This window comes from Lithobates pipiens, unplaced genomic scaffold, assembly GCF_037356315.1.
Source record: "Lithobates pipiens isolate NorthernLeopardFrog02 unplaced genomic scaffold, aLitPip1_a1.2 Scaffold_23, whole genome shotgun sequence".
NCBI lineage: Eukaryota > Metazoa > Chordata > Amphibia > Anura > Ranidae > Lithobates > Lithobates pipiens.
Window position 1 is genome coordinate 325,497,280 of NW_027507785.1, and position 18,225 is coordinate 325,515,504.

General features: G+C 50.3%; 1 protein-coding gene across 1 annotated transcript in view; it reads left to right on the forward strand.

The window, feature by feature from the left end:
• The window catches only part of LOC143927150 (uncharacterized), a 30,752-nt gene extending 25,265 nt beyond the window's left edge, over window positions 1-5,487 (forward strand). The window contains exon 5 of the mRNA XM_077451099.1: window positions 3,212-5,487. Coding sequence (XP_077307225.1) covers window positions 3,212-3,238 — 27 coding nt within the window. The 3' untranslated portion in view covers window positions 3,239-5,487. The remainder of the gene's footprint in view (window positions 1-3,211) is intronic.
• The last annotated feature ends 12,738 nt before the right edge of the window (window positions 5,488-18,225 follow it).

The window sequence follows — 18,225 nt, forward strand, 5'->3', positions numbered from 1 at the left end:
ACGTACATTATATGGCCAACGGTGTCTGGACTTCCCTCCAAGTGATTGAGTTCAGGTGTTTCTAGTCAAGGTACTGGTAATGCTGGCCATACACGGTTAGAATATCGTTCGGATAAACGTCTGCTACGCTTGATCGTTCGACATTCTAAACGCTAGTACTTACATTTAGATTCTCGAAATGTAAATTGTGTACCGAAAAAAACCCCAAAATGTTGGATTTTTTTCGCAAAAACGATTTTCGAATGATTAGTAGTGTAATCGAACTAAAATAGTTCGAAAAATCGACAGCGCATGCGCGTTTCCACTGCTTAAATTATCGATTGAGGGCAATTGTACTATTGATGTTGTTATCAATTGCTAATATGTTGAATATTGGGCGGCATCTATTGATACAATATTGGTGTTCTCGCATGCACGTTCGACAAATTTTGCAATTTGGGAACGTTTTTTCCTGAACGATATTCTAACCGTGCATGGCCAGCATAATACTACATCATACAAAGACGTTGTAGACAACTATGCTCTTCCATCCCTGCTAACAGTTTGGTGAAGACCCTTTTCTGCTCAAGCATGACTGCGCCCCTTTGTACAATGCCAGCTCTATAAAGACATGGTTTGACCAGCTTGGTGTGGAGAACCTGGAGTGTCCTGCACAAAGCCCTGACCTCAACCCTACTAAACACCTTTTATATGAATTAAGATTCCAATTGCAAACCAGATTTTCTCATCCAAAATCAGTAACCCCAAGGTCCGCCATCTTTATGGTAACAGTTTGGTGAAGACCCTTTTCTGTTCCAGCATGACTGTGTCCCTGTGTACAAAGCCAGCTCCATAAAGACATGGTTTGACCAGTTTGGTGTGGCGAACCTGGAGTGTCCTGCACAAATCCCTGACCTCAACCCTACTAAATAACTTTTATATGAATTAAAATGCTTATTGCGAGCCAGATCATATCACCCAACATCAGTACCTCCAAGGTCTTCCATCTTTGTGGTAACAGTTTGGTGAAGACCCTTTTCTGTTCTAGCATGACTGAGCCCCTTTGTACAATGCCAGCTCCATAAAGGCATGGTTTGACCAGCTTGGTGTGGAGAACCTGGAGTGTCCTGAACAAAGCCCTGACCTCAACCCTACTAAACACCTTTTATATGAATTAAAATGCCAATTTCGAGCCAGATTTTCTCATCCAACATCAGTAACCCCAAGGTCCGCCATCTTTATGGTAACAGTTTGGTGAAGACCCTTTTCTGTTCCAGCATGACTGTGCCCCTGTGTACAAAGCCAGCTCCATAAAGACATGGTTTGACCAGTTTGGTGTGGAGAACCTGGAGTGTCCTGCACAAAGCCCTGACCTCAACCCTACTAAATAACTTTTATATGAATTAAAATGCTTATTGAGAGCCAGATCATATCACCCAACATCAGTACCTCCAAGGTCTTCCATCTTTGTGGTAACAGTTTGGTGAAGACCCTTTTCTGTTCCAGCATGACTGTGCCCTGTGTACAAAGCCAGCTTCATGAAGACATGGTGTGACCAGTTTGGTGTGGAGGAACTCATGCAACAACTCACTAACTTGGGCAAAAACCTTATTTGGTGGAGGAGAAATGAGGCTGTGAAACCTGTGGTGAGGCTGTGAAACCTGTGGTGAGGCTGTGAAACCTCTTTCACAGCTGGCTTTACCTTCCTGAAATAAGCTCTTTATTCCAGGAAGGTAAAGCCAGCTGTGAAAGAGGTTTCACAGCCTTCAATATCTAGGCCACCATTCACTACATATCTAGCTGGCTGGCCATACACAGGCAGATACAATCTGGAGCACTATAAGCCTCAACGTTATCACACATTTCTAGGCTCCTTCAAGCTATTCTGCGAGGTAGAATTCTTGCCTTAAGCAGGTTGGGGGGTTTTGTGACATCACTGAATGTCTTGCGTTCATTGAGAAAAATGCTCTGCGAGTAGTGCCTATGCAGAGTGAGCAAGCCCCTGTGGTTACTATGCAGCAGGGCTTAGGAACCAGAAGATAGTGGCAATTACCGTAGTAGCTGCAAAATGTTTGCTGTGTGGATACGTCAAACATTCACACGGTCAGGATGAAAATTGCCGTAATTTCTATAATATGTGCAGTTCCTTCATCAGTGCCACCTTGTGGCCGTAAAAATTTTTTTCCCAGAAATACCTCAATAAGGAAAAAAAAGACACCTAGTTCAGGGGTAGGCAACCTGGGGCTCTCCAGCTGTTGCAGAACCAGGGCTGGTGCAAAGATGTTTGACACCCTAGGCGAAACCTCATTTTGCCGCCCCCCCTGACTCCACCCCCTTTGCCCTGCCCATGTATACCCCACCTTTTTAATAAAGTGCCTATCAAATGCAGCCTTACCAGCGCCCATCAAATACAGCCTCAGCAGCACCCATCAAATGCAGCCTCACCAGCGCCCTTCAAATACAGCCTCACCAGCGCCCATCAAATGCAGCCTCACCAGCGCCCTTCAAATGCAGCCTCACCAGCGCCCATCAAATGCAGCCTCACCAGCGCCCTTTAAATGCAGCCTCACCAGCGCCCTTCAAATGCAGCCTCACCAGCACCCATCAAATTCAGCCTCACCAGCACCCATCAAATGCAGCCTCACCAGCGCCCTTCAAATACAGCCTCACCAACACCCATCAAATGCAGCCTCACCAGCGCCCTTCAAATGCAGCCTCACCAGCGCCTATCAAATGTAGCCTCATCAGCACCCATCAAATGCAGCCTCACCAGCACCCATCAATGTAGCCTACCGGTGCCCATCAATGAATGTTTGCTTGCTTCCATTCATTCGAGAGTCAGGACACAGAGACACACAGCTGCTTGGTGATGCTGAGATTTAGTTGCTTGCTGCAGAAAGAAAAGAGTAGGAACACCAGTGACCGGGCACCCTAGGCAGCAGTGCGCCCTAGGTGGCTGCCTAGTGGTAGCACTGGCCCAGTGCAGAAGTCCCATCATGCCTCTGAGAGTAATTGTAACTGCCAGCCTTGCAATGCCTCATGGGAAATGTAGTTCCACAACAGCTGCAGTTCCCCCAGGTTGCACTAGATGGTGCTGATGATATAAGAACCTCACATAACAGGAGAAAGTATCACAATTTGCGTCCTAATTGTTTGAACGTTTTGTACCTAGACCCCTAAAACTTACCGTATTTTTTATGGGTCACCTATTAATAATTTCCTCTTTTCACAGACTGGAAGGTTTAATCTGCCAAGATAGACTAAACCACTGGCTCAAGACCACCGGCCACATCGGACTACTCCGGGAAAAATCGGAATGTTTGAACTTTATCCAGGGACACGTGCAATAAGAAACGGTTATACTGTCACGCCTCGGCTCTGCGGGGATCACCGATCAGGAAGCCATGTGGTGGAACTGTTTACAATACCTCTATCCCTGCTGGGATTCCGGCACGCCGGACATATTTATTAAGAATGGAATCGCACTGAACTTTACCTCTCAGGCCACTCTTTGCAGTGGAAATAGACTTGTGTATATTAGAACAGACGGAATCTGTCTATGGACTCGTTCTGATTGAGATCCAGAGCATCACCACTGACAGCTTGACCTGGTTCTCCAGCCAAAAAAAAAAAATGATAAGCTATCCTTGGCAAACTTTGATGTACACCGGCAGTATGCTCATTGTTGAAAGCCTTGTTTTGTGTACCTGGTGATCCTGTCTTTGCTCCCCAATCTGAATTAATATCCTGTCCTGGTCTAACAACACTTTTTAGCTGCTTTGCAAAGGGATGACCCCCCCCCCCCCCCCAGCGTTGTCGGAACTCAGACGCAGCGCTGCCGTATACATAAAAGCACGGGGAAGTCTCCAGACTTCTTTTTTTTTTTATAATTCTTTACAATATATATTTTTTTTATCTGAGAGGTTGGCAAGGAAGATTCTACCCATCACCTGACCTGTAATTGATGGGTTTATTGAGCCCCAGATTAGGGTGTGCCAAGGCACCTCCGGCACACCCTGTGCACACGCCTATGGAGTGACCAAGCTGTGAAAGACAATTAAGAGCAGTGATTTTCTTTTTTTAAATGCTTAAAGCGGATCTTTAGTCATTTTTTAAAAGTTTCTTTGGTATCAATTCTCTGCCCCTCCTTTACTGTCTTATTTGTATAAAGAAAATTACAATTTGGTGCCAGTAAATGCCTTATTCATGCACTTTCTCTTTCCATACGCCTAGGGGAATGACGTAGGCAGATGCAGTCCCGATGACTCTTGGGATACGGTGGTCAGTAATCCCAGGAGTGATCGGGGTTTTCTTTCTTGAATTTTTTTTTTCCACTGTCCTCACCGTGCACGCGCATAGCCCGCAATGCTCATTCACGGGTACACTCCCATGCCGATCACCCGCTTATCCACCCTCTATTGCAATTTTCAAGGTTCGGGCATTACAGCCGCTGGCACTGTGCGTGCGCAGTACGACTGCCGAGGTGCACGGATGCGCACTATGACTGCTGAGCCACACGCACGGGCAGTGCGAAAGCGGCCGCACTGCACGTGCATGACACTTGCAATTAGAGAGGCCAGAGATTCAGCTGAATGACTAGGAAATCAAAGCGCGCTGGCTTCAGCTGCCCACACTTAAAATGGCCACTGCGGTACAACAAGGAGAATGCCCTTCCAGCCTACTTTTTGAAGATGAAAGAGGCAGATTTCGCTGCGGTAAAATGATAAATACCATAATGCCCCATACACACGGTCGGAAATTCCGATGGAAAAAGTCAGATCGGATTATGTTGTCGTTAAATCCGATCGCGTGTGGGCTCTATCGGACTTTTTCCGTCGGAAATTTCCGACGGAAAAAGTTTGAGAACAGGATCTAAAATTTTCCGACAACAAGATCCGATCGGACTTTTTCCGATCGTGTGTAGAGAATTTCCGATGGTACAAAGCGCCAAGCATGCTCAGAATAAATTACGAGTCGAAAGCTATTGGCTACTGGCCCCTTTATAGTCCCGTCGTACGTGATTTGCATCACCTCATTCCGAACGATCGGGTTTTCAGACAACTTTGTCCGACCGTGTGTATGCAACACAAGTTTCGGCCAAAATCCGTTGGCAAAAAATCAGACGGATTTTGTGGTTGTAATGTCCGACCGTGTGTACAAGGGCATAACTCACCAGGTGAAAACAGAGGGGGGAAAAAGCAAAAAAAAAAAAAAAAAAAACTAATGCAGCCACCACAGCTAATGATTGGTAAGTTGATGTGTATATTACCTTTTTAATGTAACGCAATGCTGCCTAACTATAATACTCCTTTACTGAATGTGTTTACTTAGCAAACGTATTTTAATTTATTTATTTTAAACTTGATTTTATTTTTATATATTTTATATATTTTATACATTGTATCTTTGTGAAATTGTGGGAACATGTCAGGACATGGCATCCAATATTTATGATGATTAATTTTATTTATAACAAATTCTATTCCTAATAAAGTAAAATAATATGAATCCAGTGTATGGCTCCTAATTAAAAAACATACAATAGTTACATAGTTACATAGTACGTGAGGTCAAAAAAAGACACAAGTCCATCAAGTCCAACCTATGTGCGTGATTATATGTCAGTATTAGATTGTATATCCCTGTATGTTGTGGTCGTTCGGGTCCTTATCTAATAGTTTTTTGAAACTATCGATGCCCCCCCGCTGAGACCACCACCTGTGGAAGGGAATTCCACATCCTGGCTGCTCTTACAGTAAAGAACCCTCTACATATTTTAAGGTTAAACCTCTTTTCTTCTAATTTTAATGATTGGCAACGTGACTTGTTAACGCCCTGCCGCTGAAAAGTTTTATCCCTATTATAGCATAAATCTGAAAATATACAAAAAGTTAGCTGCCCCTTTGGATGGAATGAATCCACGCATAACGTAAACATAACAAAGGGATGGCGTTTAAATACAATATGATACCACAAGGTGGGAAGTGAAATTGAAATTTGTATTATAGTCCAATGGGCCAAAAAGGCCAAAAAGATCTTCCAACGCAATTTTCCGAATTCCTAAACCGCTTGTGCGCAGAATATGGATGCGCTCTTTTTTACAGGCAGGACAAAAAGCGTTTTTTTTGCTCTCGGAGGTTAGGTTTCCCCCCTGGGATAGGCTCCAATAATTCCTCCAATTTTGGTGTCACTCATGCATAAGATGACTGAACTGGAATCAGATGTAAAGTATCACAGTGAAGTATTTTTATTAAAATACGTTGGCAGTATAAAAATAATTCATTTACACTAACATGCAGGGCCGCTGATAAGGCAGTACAGCCGGCCCTCCTGTAGTGGGCCCGGGCTCCATCACTTCAAAAGAGGGGCCCGGGCACCTGCTGAGCAGGAGTGATGGCTGTACGGCCTGATTGCCAACTCTTGTGGCTCCCACTGCAGCTCGTCCTATTTCTTCCTCTGCCTACGCTACACTCCTCTGCTGTCCAGGCCTCCCTGTGTGCCCCCCCCTCCCTTGCAGCCTTGCCAGCTTCCCTCCTCTCCTCTCCACCAGCAGCTGCTGAGGGCACACAGGGTGATGTTTCAGGATGGAGAGCGGGTATTGTGTGGTAAATATGTCCAATTTGCCAGCCCCTTCCTTTCCTGAATGAACACAGGGAGTGTTTGGCACTGTGTCCATTCATCACTGAAGCATAGTAAACTGTGTTTACTATGTTTCGGTTTGAGAATGAACTGGATGCCTCAGAGCACTTCCCATTCATTCACTGTCCAGTGACTGGTTGTTGTTAAAAAAAAAAGAAGAAAAAAAAAAGGAGGGTGGGGCCCTATCAGGTAGGCTGTACGGGGCCCCCGTGATTTCAGAAGCCCTGCTAACATGTATTGGTGCCTAGAAACTGGCACCAGCGTATACAGATTGTATGGGATAGGATATCACCGCCCGGTGGCGGCCCGTCCATTGGGGGAACAGGGGCCGCCCCCCCAATCCACATGCAAGACGCTGGACGAATGGATTCCAACAGGGCTTTTTTTTTAAGCACATGATGAGAGCCTGAGGGTCTAATTGGCTTCCAAAATGGGTCGGCTCGGAAATGCATGGAAACCATGGTGGACCTCAAACATATGTGCCAACGTGAGTAGGTTTTGGGTAGAGGTTACTGATTTGATCTCTTCCCTAACTACTATCCACATCCTCCTTGTCAATAGAAATATGCTTGCTCCGTCTAGTGAGATCCCTGGCTTTTCTCCGAGCAACCAAGACACTCATTGGCTTACTCCTGAAATGGAAGCTGAGTGAGGCACCATCTCTAAATTTCTGGAAATCCCTGACAAATAATGGCTTCCCAGTATATAAAGCCACCTACTCCTCATGAGGCTGCCCAGCCAAGTTCAGTAAAGTGAGGAACATCCCGGCGGAATACCTTTCTGCTAAAGAAACCTAGGAAGTGTTCCTAATGAGTAGCACCCCATACTTGCATCTTCATCTTAAGCCCCAAGTTCTCTTTAATGGTACCCTCCTTTATGTACTTTTACTGAGTCAGAGGTTGTATTAAGATCATATCCAGGTAATACTTTTATTTAATAAAAAGGTGGTTAAAGCGGTAGTAAACCCGCTCCTTTTTTTTTAAAAACTAAAAAACCTGCAAGGCAAAGGCATAAGGAGCTAGTATGCAGTGCATACTAGCTCGTTTTGAAATACTCACCGTAGAACGAGGCGCCGGTATCTCGCCAGATCCACTCCGAGGGAGCTGACATGTTGCCTCGGTGTGTCTTCCGGGTATGGCGGATCCGGGGCTGAGAGTGGCCGAAAGCCGCGTTACGTCACTCTCTCGCCGCACGCGCGGGAGTCTTTTTCCCAGAAAGGTCTGGCAGTTCTGCCGGACCTTTAGCCGGGTCTTAAACGCGCATGCGCAGAATGACGTCAGCGGCTGGATTAAATGTAAATATCTCCTAAACCGTTAAAGTGGTTGTAAACCCTTACAAACCACTTTGACCTACAGGTAAGCCTAGATTAAGGCTTACCTGTAGGTCCAAGAAATATCTCCTAAACCTACACGGTTTAGGAGATATTTGCCGAAAGACAGGCACCGCTGTCTACGGCGCACTGAGCGCGCCGCTGTCAACGGCGATATGCCGCGAGTGGCGGCTCCAGTGCGCATGCGCGGGAGTGACATCATCGCTGCTTCGTCGAATGACAGCGGCGGAGCAACGAGACCCACCGAGAAGATGGATGCGGCGGACTACAGGGGACAGCGGTGACTTCGCTGGCTCCTGTGTCAGGTAAGTGACACATAATGGGCTACTATGCAATGCATAGTAGCCCATTATGCTTTACCTTTGCAGGGAATCAAAGAGGAAGTAAACTCATCAGGGTTTACTTCCTCTTTAAGGTTTAGGAGATATTAATATTACCTACAGGTAATGCCGCGTACACACGACCGGACTTTTCGATGGACTAGGTCCAACGATCTTCCCGAGGGACTTTCGGTGGAGGTCCGACTGACTTTCCGAGCGAACGGACTTGCCCACACACGAACGGACTAAGTCCGTTCAAAAATCCGTTAGTTTCGAACGTGATGACGTAAGACGGGACTAAACAAGGAAGTTCAATAGCCAGTAGCCAATAGCTGCCCTTGCGTCGTATTTGGTCCGCCAGACCAGCACACAGACGAACGGTTTTCCTGATTTTTGTCTGTCAGAATTGAGTCCATCGCATAGATTTGAAACTTGTTCTGTGGTGTTAAACTTTAAACTCTTGAAAAAGAATAACAAAAAAAAAAAGGGTTAGCTCAGGGCACAGAGCACTGCGCCCCGAGTCCACCCTGTTGTGTGACAATAGTGAATTAATATTCGCTATTGTCTTCCTGATTCTCCCCCCAGCTAATTTGAAACGGGGCATGAGACGCTTCAAAAGGAGAAGCAATCTTATTGGCCGTCAAGGAGGAGTTGTCAGGGCTGGGCTCAGCCCTTCCTTCTCAGGGCTGGCCGCTCAGCTGTCGCCTAATTGCCAGCTCCCATATCTCTCCACAGTTACTCAGCTGTTGATGATATCCTGCTCGTCAGTCCTGCCTACTTAAGCCATCCAGTCAAGAGAATCTCTGCCTTCGCCTTGGTCAACATCACAGAAACTATCTCCTGCGATCCTGTTCAACACTTGCTTTGCTGACCTTCTGGCTCCAGATCCTGCTTGCTGTTCCTCTACATTCATCCCTGACTTCTGGCTTGGTTGACTTTCCTTTCCGGTTACTGAACTCTGGCTATGTTTTGACTACATTTGTTCTTTTTACTTTTATTATTAAACAAGGGTGATTTACCTGCACTTCTGTCTCAGCCTGATTTCATGGTTTCTGAAAAGAGGGAGGACATTCGAGGGGAGAAACAGGGTGAAACCACCACCTGGAGGAAGAGCTGCCCATTACCTAGATGGGGTAAGTGCGTGGCTGGTAGACGGCTGATCAGGGGTGCGGTAGTGAGTGGATTGTTTGATGCGGCCCCCCCCCCCCCCCCACTGTCACCACCATGATGAAGCCGCTGCTCTCGATTCTCAGCCCTCGATTCTTATCATATTGTATTTAAGTGCCATACCTTTATTATGTTTATGCTTTCCTTAATGAAGTATCATGGCAGCTCTGCTGTTGTCATTATGAAGAGGGGGATTCCAGCCCTACTGTTGGAAACAACGTAACTAAACCGGATTTGATTCATCATTTTGTTATTACAGGCTGGAGCAAAAGATACAAAAGGGAATATATTTATCAGAAACACGCTTGTCTGCAGCATGTGTTTTTTTTTGCATGAGCATATACTATTATTATTATTATTCACGATTTATATAGCGCCAACAGTTTACGCAGTGCTTTACAATGTATAGGGGGGACAACACAATTACAGTACAATACAAAAGGTACAGGAGATCCCTGCTATACAACCCAACAAGGATTTCTGGAGACTTTTCATGTGCTACAATAACAAGCCATACATATACACAGCATTTCATTAAGAAAATACATTTATTTTTGCACTTAAAATCACCAAGTTCATAAAAATGCCTCTTCAAAACTCAGGGCAGAAACCGTGCAAGCGCGTTTATTTATTTTTAATTTTTTTTGTTGTGTGCATAAGTAGGGGTACTATGTTCAATCTACAAAGGAAAAAATATAAAAGGTAACAAAATACAGCCACTGAACACCATAGAGAGATGAGGAAGGTCAATGCATTTTGCGGCACAGCACACCCCCCTTCCAAAAAATAAATAAAAATAAATCTTTGCACACTGCCCCCATTTCTGAACATAATTCCCCACCCTTTAACCCTACACCCCCTTCCTGTAAACACTTCCCCCCATTTCCTCTGCACATACTGCCCCCTTTAACTCTACACTTCTTTCTGCACACACTGGCCCCCTTCCTTCACACACTGCCCCCATTCCTTCACACACTGGCCCCTTCCTTCACACACTGGCCCCTTCCTTCACACACTGGCCCCTTCCTTCACACACTGGCCCCCTCCTTCTCATACTGCCCCCTTCCTTCACGCACTGCCCCCTTCCTTCACACACTGCCCCCTTCCTTCACACACTGCCCCCTTCCTTCACGCACTGCCCCCTTCCTTCACGCACTGCCCCCTTCCTTCACGCACTTCCCCCTTCCTTCACACACTGGCCCCTTCCTTCACGCACTGCCCCCTTCCTTCACGCACTGCCCCCTTCCTTCACGCATTGCCCCCTTCCTTCATGCACTGGCCCCTTCCTTCACGCACTGCCCCCTTCCTTCACGCACTGGCCCCTTCCTTCTCATACTGCCCCCTTCCTTCACACACTGGCCCCTTCCTTCACACACTGGCCCCTTCCTTCACACACTGGCCCCTTCCTTCACGCACTGCCCCCTTCCTTCACGCACTGCCCCCTTCCTTCACGCACTGGCCCCTTCCTTCACGGCACTGGCCCCTTCCTTCACGCACTGCCCCCTTCCTTCACGCACTGGCCCCTTCCTTCACACACTGGCCCCCTCCTTCTCATACTGCCCCCTTCCTTCACACACTGGCCCCCTCCTTCTCATACTGCCCCCTTCCTTCACACACTGCCCCCTTCCTTCACACACTGGCCCCTTTCTTCACACACTGGCCCCTTCCTTCACACACTGGCCCCCTCCTTCTCATACTGCCCCCTTCCTTCACGCACTGCCCCCTTCCTTCACACACTGCCCCCTTCCTTCACGCACTGCCCCCTTCCTTCATGCACTGCCCCCTTCCTTCACACACTGGCCCCTTCCTTCACGCACTGCCCTCTTCCTTCACACACTGGCCCCTTCCTTCACGCACTGCCCCCTTCCTTCACACACTGGCCCCTTCCTTCACGCACTGCCCCCTTCCTTCACGCACTGGCCCCTTCCTTCACGCACTGGCCCCTTCCTTCACGCACTGCCCCCTTCCTTCACGCACTGGCCCCTTCCTTCACACACTGGCCCCTTCCTTCACACACTGGCCCCTTCCTTCACACACTGGCCCCCTCCTTCTCATACTGCCCCCTTCCTTCACACACTGGCCCCTTCCTTCACACACTGGCCCCTTCCTTCACACACTGGCCCCCTCCTTCTCATACTGCCCCCTTCCTTCACACACTGCCCCCTTCCTTCACACACTGGCCCCTTTCTTCACACACTGGCCCCTTCCTTCACACACTGGCCCCCTCCTTCTCATACTGCCCCCTTCCTTCACGCACTGCCCCCTTCCTTCACACACTGCCCCCTTCCTTCACGCACTGCCCCCTTCCTTCACACACTGCCCCCTTCCTTCACGCACTGCCCCCTTCCTTCACACACTGGCCCCTTCCTTCACGCACTGCCCCCTTCCTTCACGCACTGCCCCCTTCCTTCACGCACTGGCCCCTTCCTTCACGCACTGCCCCCTTCCTTCACACACTGGCCCCTTCTTTCACACACTGGCCCCTTCCTTCACACACTGGCCCCTTCCTTCACACACTGGCCCCCTCCTTCTCATACTGCCCCCTTCCTTCACACACTGGCCCCTTCCTTCACATACTGGCCCCTTCCTTCACACACTGGCCCCTTCCTTCACACACTGGCCCCCTCCTTCTCATACTGCCCCCTTCCTTCACACACTGCCCCCTTCCTTCACACACTGGCCCCTTTCTTCACACACTGGCCCCTTCCTTCACACACTGGCCCCCTCCTTCTCATACTGCCCCCTTCCTTCACGCACTGCCCCCTTCCTTCACACACTGCCCCCTTCCTTCACACACTGCCCCCTTCCTTCACACACTGCCCCCTTCCTTCACGCACTGCCCCCTTCCTTCACACACTGGCCCCTTCCTTCACACACTGCCCCTTCCACTGACCCCTTCTTTCACGCACTGGCCCCCTCCTTCTCATACTGCCCCCTTCCTTCACACACTGCCCCCTTCCTTCACACACTGGCCCCCCTCCTTCACACACTGGCCCCCTCCTTCTCATACTAACCCCTTCCTTCATGCACTGACTCCTTCCTTCACACACTGACTCCTTCCTTCACACACTGGCCCCTTCCTTCACACACTGGCCCCCTCCTTCTCATACTGCCCCTTTCCTTCAGGCACTGCCCCCTTCCTTCACGCACTGCCCCCTTCCTTCAAGCACTGCCCCCTTCCTTCACACACTGCCCCCTTCCTTCACACACTGCCCCCTTCCTTCACGCACTGCCCCCTTCCTTCACGCACTGCCCCCTTCCTTCACGCACTGCCCCCTTCCTTCACACACTGGCCCCCTCCTTCTCATACTGCCCCCTTCCTTCACGCACTGCCCCCTTCCTTCACACACTGCCCCCTTCCTTCACACACTGCCCCCTTCCTTCACGCACTGCCCCCTTCCTTCACGCACTGCCCCCTTCCTTCACACACTGGCCCCTTCCTTCACACACTGGCCCCCCTCCTTCTCATACTGCCCCCTTCCTTCACACACTGGCCCCTTCCTTCACACACTGGCCCCTTCCTTCACACACTGGCCCCTTCCTTCACACACTGGCCCCCTCCTTCTCATACTGCCCCCTTCCTTCACACACTGCCCCCTTCCTTAACACACTGCCCCCTTCCTTCATGCACTGCCCCCTTCCTTCACACACTGGCCCCTTCCTTCACACACTGCCCCTTCCACTGACCCCTTTTTTCACGCACTGGCCCCCTCCTTCTCATACTGCCCCCTTCCTTCACACACTGCCCCCTTCCTTCACACACTGGCCCCCTCCTTCACACACTGGCCCTCTTCAAAACTCAGGGCAGAAACCGTGCAAGCGCGTTTATTTCTTTTTAATTTTTTTTGTTGTGTGCATAAGTAGGGGTACTATGTTCAATCTACAAAGGAAAAAATATAAAAGGTAACAAAATACAGCCACTGAACACCATAGAGAGATGAGGAAGGTCAATGCATTTTGCGGCACAGCACACCCCCCTTCCAAAAAATAAATAAAAATAAAACTTTGCACACTGCCCCCATTTCTGAACATAATTCCCCTCCCTTTAACCCTACACCCCCTTCCTGTAAACACTTCCCCCCATTTCCTCTGCACATACTGCCCCCTTTAACTCTACACTTCTTTCTGCACACACTGGCCCCCTTCCTTCACACACTGCCCCCTTCCTTCATGCACTGCCCCCTTCCTTCACACACTGCCCCTTCCACTGCCCCCTTCCTTCACGCACTGACTCCTTCCTTCACACACTGCCCCCTTCCTTCACACACTGGCCCCCTCCTTCACACACTGCCCCCTTCCTTCACACACTGCCCCCTTCCTTCACACACTGCCCCCTTCCTTCACACACTGGCCCCTTCCTTCACACACTGGCCCCCTCCTTCTCATACTGCCCCCTTCCTTCACGCACTGCCCCCTTCCTTCACACACTGCCCCCTTCCTTCACACACTGCCCCCTTCCTTCACGCACTGCCCCCTTCCTTCACGCACTGCCCCCTTCCTTCACGCACTGCCCCCTTCCTTCACACACTGGCCCCCTCCTTCTCATACTGCCCCCTTCCTTCACGCACTGCCCCCTTCCTTCACACACTGCCCCCTTCCTTCACACACTGCCCCCTTCCTTCACGCACTGCCCCCTTCCTTCACGCACTGCCCCCTTCCTTCACACACTGGCCCCTTCCTTCACACACTGGCCCCCCTCCTTCTCATACTGCCCCCTTCCTTCACACACTGGCCCCTTCCTTCACACACTGGCCCCTTCCTTCACACACTGGCCCCTTCCTTCACACACTGGCCCCCTCCTTCTCATACTGCCCCCTTCCTTCACACACTGCCCCCTTCCTTAACACACTGCCCCCTTCCTTCATGCACTGCCCCCTTCCTTCACGCACTGCCCCCTTCCTTCACACACTGGCCCCTTCCTTCACACACTGCCCCTTCCACTGACCCCTTTTTTCACGCACTGGCCCCCTCCTTCTCATACTGCCCCCTTCCTTCACACACTGCCCCCTTCCTTCACACACTGGCCCCCTCCTTCACACACTGGCCCCCTCCTTCTCATACTGCCCCCTTCCTTCACGCACTGACTCCTTCCGTCACACACTGGCCCCTTCCTTCACACACTGGCCCCCTCCTTCTCATACTGCCCCCTTCCTTCACGCACTGCCCCCTTCCTTCACACACTGCCCCCTTCTTTCACACACTGCCCCCTTCTTTCACGCACTGCCCCCTTCCTTCACGCACTGCCCCCTTCCTTCAAGCACTGGCCCCTTCCTTCACGCACTGGCCCCTTCCTTCACGCACTTTCCCCTTCCTTCACGCACTGCCCCTTCCTTCACGCACTGGCCCCCTCCTTCTCATGCTGGCCCCCTTCTTTCACGTACTGCCCCCTTCCTTCATGCACTGACCCCTTCCTTCACACACTGCCCCCTTCCTTCACGCAATGACCCCTTCTTTCACGCACTGCCCCCTTCCTTCACGCACTGCCCCCTTCCTTCACGCAATGACCCCTTCTTTCACGCACTGCCCCCTTCCTTCACGCACTGCCCCCTTCCTTCACGCAATGACCCCTTCTTTCACATACTGCCCCCTTCCTTCATGCACTAACCCCTTCCTTCACACACTGCCCCCTTCCTTCACGCAATGACCCCTTCTTTCACGCACTGCCCCCTTCCTTCACGCACTGCCCCCTTCCTTCACACAATGACCCCTTCTTTCACGCACTGCCCCCTTCCTTCACGCACTGCCCCCTTCCTTCACGCACTGCCCCCTTCCTTCACACACTGACCCCTTCCTTCACACACTGCCCCCTTCCTTCACGCAATGACCCCTTCTTTAACGCACTGCCCCCTTCCTTCACGCACTGCCCCCTTCCTTCACACATTTCCCCCCCCCCTTTAAACCTACACCTCCTTCCTTCACACACTGCCCCCCTTCCTTCACACACTTCCCCCCTTTAAACCAAAACCCTCCTTCCTGTAAATACTGCCCCCTTCTTGCACACACTGCCCCCTTTAACGGTGACAGGAGAGGAATATGGCACTGGTCATGGCTGTGCCCTTAGACATCTCCCTAGTTTGCCTCATAGTAGCGCCGGCCCTGATCTCAAGCACCCTTTCACTGTCACATCCATCTCTCTCCGTGTACATTCAACATACAGACATACTGTAGATCAGATATATGGGCAAGTGTTACAATATTCTGGCAAGGAATAGGTATTCATTATAATACACCACCTGTAACAAATGGGAGTTTATGTACAGTAAATATGCAGGTAACAAACAGCCAATCATGATAATATGTGAGCACTGGGCAGCATGTAAGCAATCATTACTATATGCTGGCAACACAAGGGCAATGATTCCAATACATGGGCAACAAATGGGCAATCATTAAAAAGCATAGAAAACAAATGGAAAATCGTTACAAAATTGTTACAATCTATGGACAATAGACAGGCAATCGCTTTACAATGTATAGGGGGGACAACACAATTACAGTACAATACAAAAGGTACAGGAGATCCCTGCTATACAACCCAACAAGGATTTCTGGGGACTTTTCATGTGCTACAATAACAAGCCATACATATACACAGCATTTCATTAAGAAAATACATTTATTTTTGCACTTAAAATCACCAAGTTCATAAAAATGCCTCTTCAAAACTCAGGGCAGAAACCGTGCAAGCGCGTTTATTTCTTTTTAATTTTTTTTGTTGTGTGCATAAGTAGGGGTACTATGTTCAATCTACAAAGGAAAAAATATAAAAGGTAACAAAATACAGCCACTGAACACCATAGAGAGATGAGGAAGGTCAATGCATTTTGCGGCACAGCACACCCCCCTTCCAAAAAATAAATAAAAATAAAACTTTGCACACTGCCCCCATTTCTGAAAATAATTCCCCTCCCTTTAACCCTACACCCCCTTCCTGTAAACACTTCCCCCCATTTCCTCTGCACATACTGCCCCCTTTAACTCTACACTTCTTTCTGCACACACTGGCCCCCTTCCTTCACACACTGCCCCCATTCCTTCACACACTGCCCCTTCCACTGCCCCCTTCCTATACGCACTGCCCCCTTCCTTCACACACTGCCCCCTTCCTTCACACACTGCCCCCTTCCTTCATGCACTGCCCCCTTCCTTCACACACTGCCCCCATTCCTTCACACACTGCCCCCTTCCTTCATGCACTGCCCCCTTCCTTCACACACTGCCCCCATTCCTTCACACACTGCCCCCTTCCTTCATGCACTGCCCCCTTCCTTCACACACTGCCCCTTCCACTGCCCCCTTCCTATACGCACTGACTCCTTCCTTCACACACTGCCCCCTTCCTTCACACACTGGCCCCTTCCTTCACACACTGGCCCCTTCCTTCACACACTGGCCCCCTCCTTCTCATACTGCCCCCTTCCTTCACGCACTGCCCCCTTCCTTCACACACTGCCCCCTTCCTTCACACACTGCCCCCTTCCTTCACACACTGCCCCCTTCCTTCACACACTGCCCCCTTCCTTCACGCACTGCCCCCTTCCTTCACGCACTGCCCCCTCCCTTCACACACTGGCCCCTTCCTTCACACACTGGCCCCTTCCTTCACACACTGCCCCCTCCTTCTCATACTGCCCCCTTCCTTCACACACTGGCCCCTTCCTTCACACACTGGCCCCTTCCTTCACACACTGGCCCCCTCCTTCTCATACTGCCCCCTTCCTTCACACACTGGCCCCTTCCTTCACACACTGGCCCCTTCCTTCACACACTGGCCCCCTCCTTCTCATACTGCCCCCTTCCTTCAAGCACTGCCCCCTTCCTTCACACACTGCCCCCTTCCTTCACACACTGCCCCCTTCTTTCACACACTGCCCCCTTCCTTCACGCACTGGCCCCCTCCTTCTCATACTGCCCCCTTCCTTCACACACTGCCCCCTTCCTTCACACACTGGCCCCCTCCTTCACACACTGGCCCCCTCCTTCTCATACTGCCCCCTTCCTTCACGCACTGACTCCTTCCTTCACACACTGACTCCTTCCTTCACACACCGGCCCCTTCCTTCACACACTGGCCCCTTCCTTCACACACTGGCCCCCTCCTTCTCATACTGCCCCCTTCCTTCACACACTGGCCCCTTCCTTCACACACTGGCCCCTTCCTTCACACACTGGCCCCCTCCTTCTCATACTGCCCCCTTCCTTCAAGCACTGCCCCCTTCCTTCACACTCTGCCCCCTTCCTTCACACACTGCCCCCTTCCTTCACTCACTGCCCCCTTCCTTCACACACTGGCCCCTTCCTTCACACACTGCCCCTTCCACTGACCCCTTCTTTCACGCACTGGCCCCCTCCTTCTCATACTGCCCCCTTCCTTCACACACTGCCCCCTTCCTTCACTCACTGCCCCCTTCCTTCACACACTGGCCCCTTCCTTCACACACTGCCCCTTCCACTGACCCCTTCTTTCACGCACTGGCCCCCTCCTTCTCATACTGCCCCCTTCCTTCACACACTGCCCCCTTCCTTCACACACTGGCCCCCTCCTTCACACACTGGCCCCCTCCTTCTCATACTGCCCCCTTCCTTCACGCATTGACTCCTTCCTTCACACACTGACTCCTTCCTTCACACACCGGCCCCTTCCTTCACACAACTGCCCCCTCCTTCTCATACTGCCCCCTTCCTTCACGCACTGGCCCCTTCCTTCACGAACTGGCCCCTTCCTTCACGCACTGACCCCTTCCTTCACGCACTGCCCCCTTCCTTCACGCACTGGCCCCCTCCTTCTCA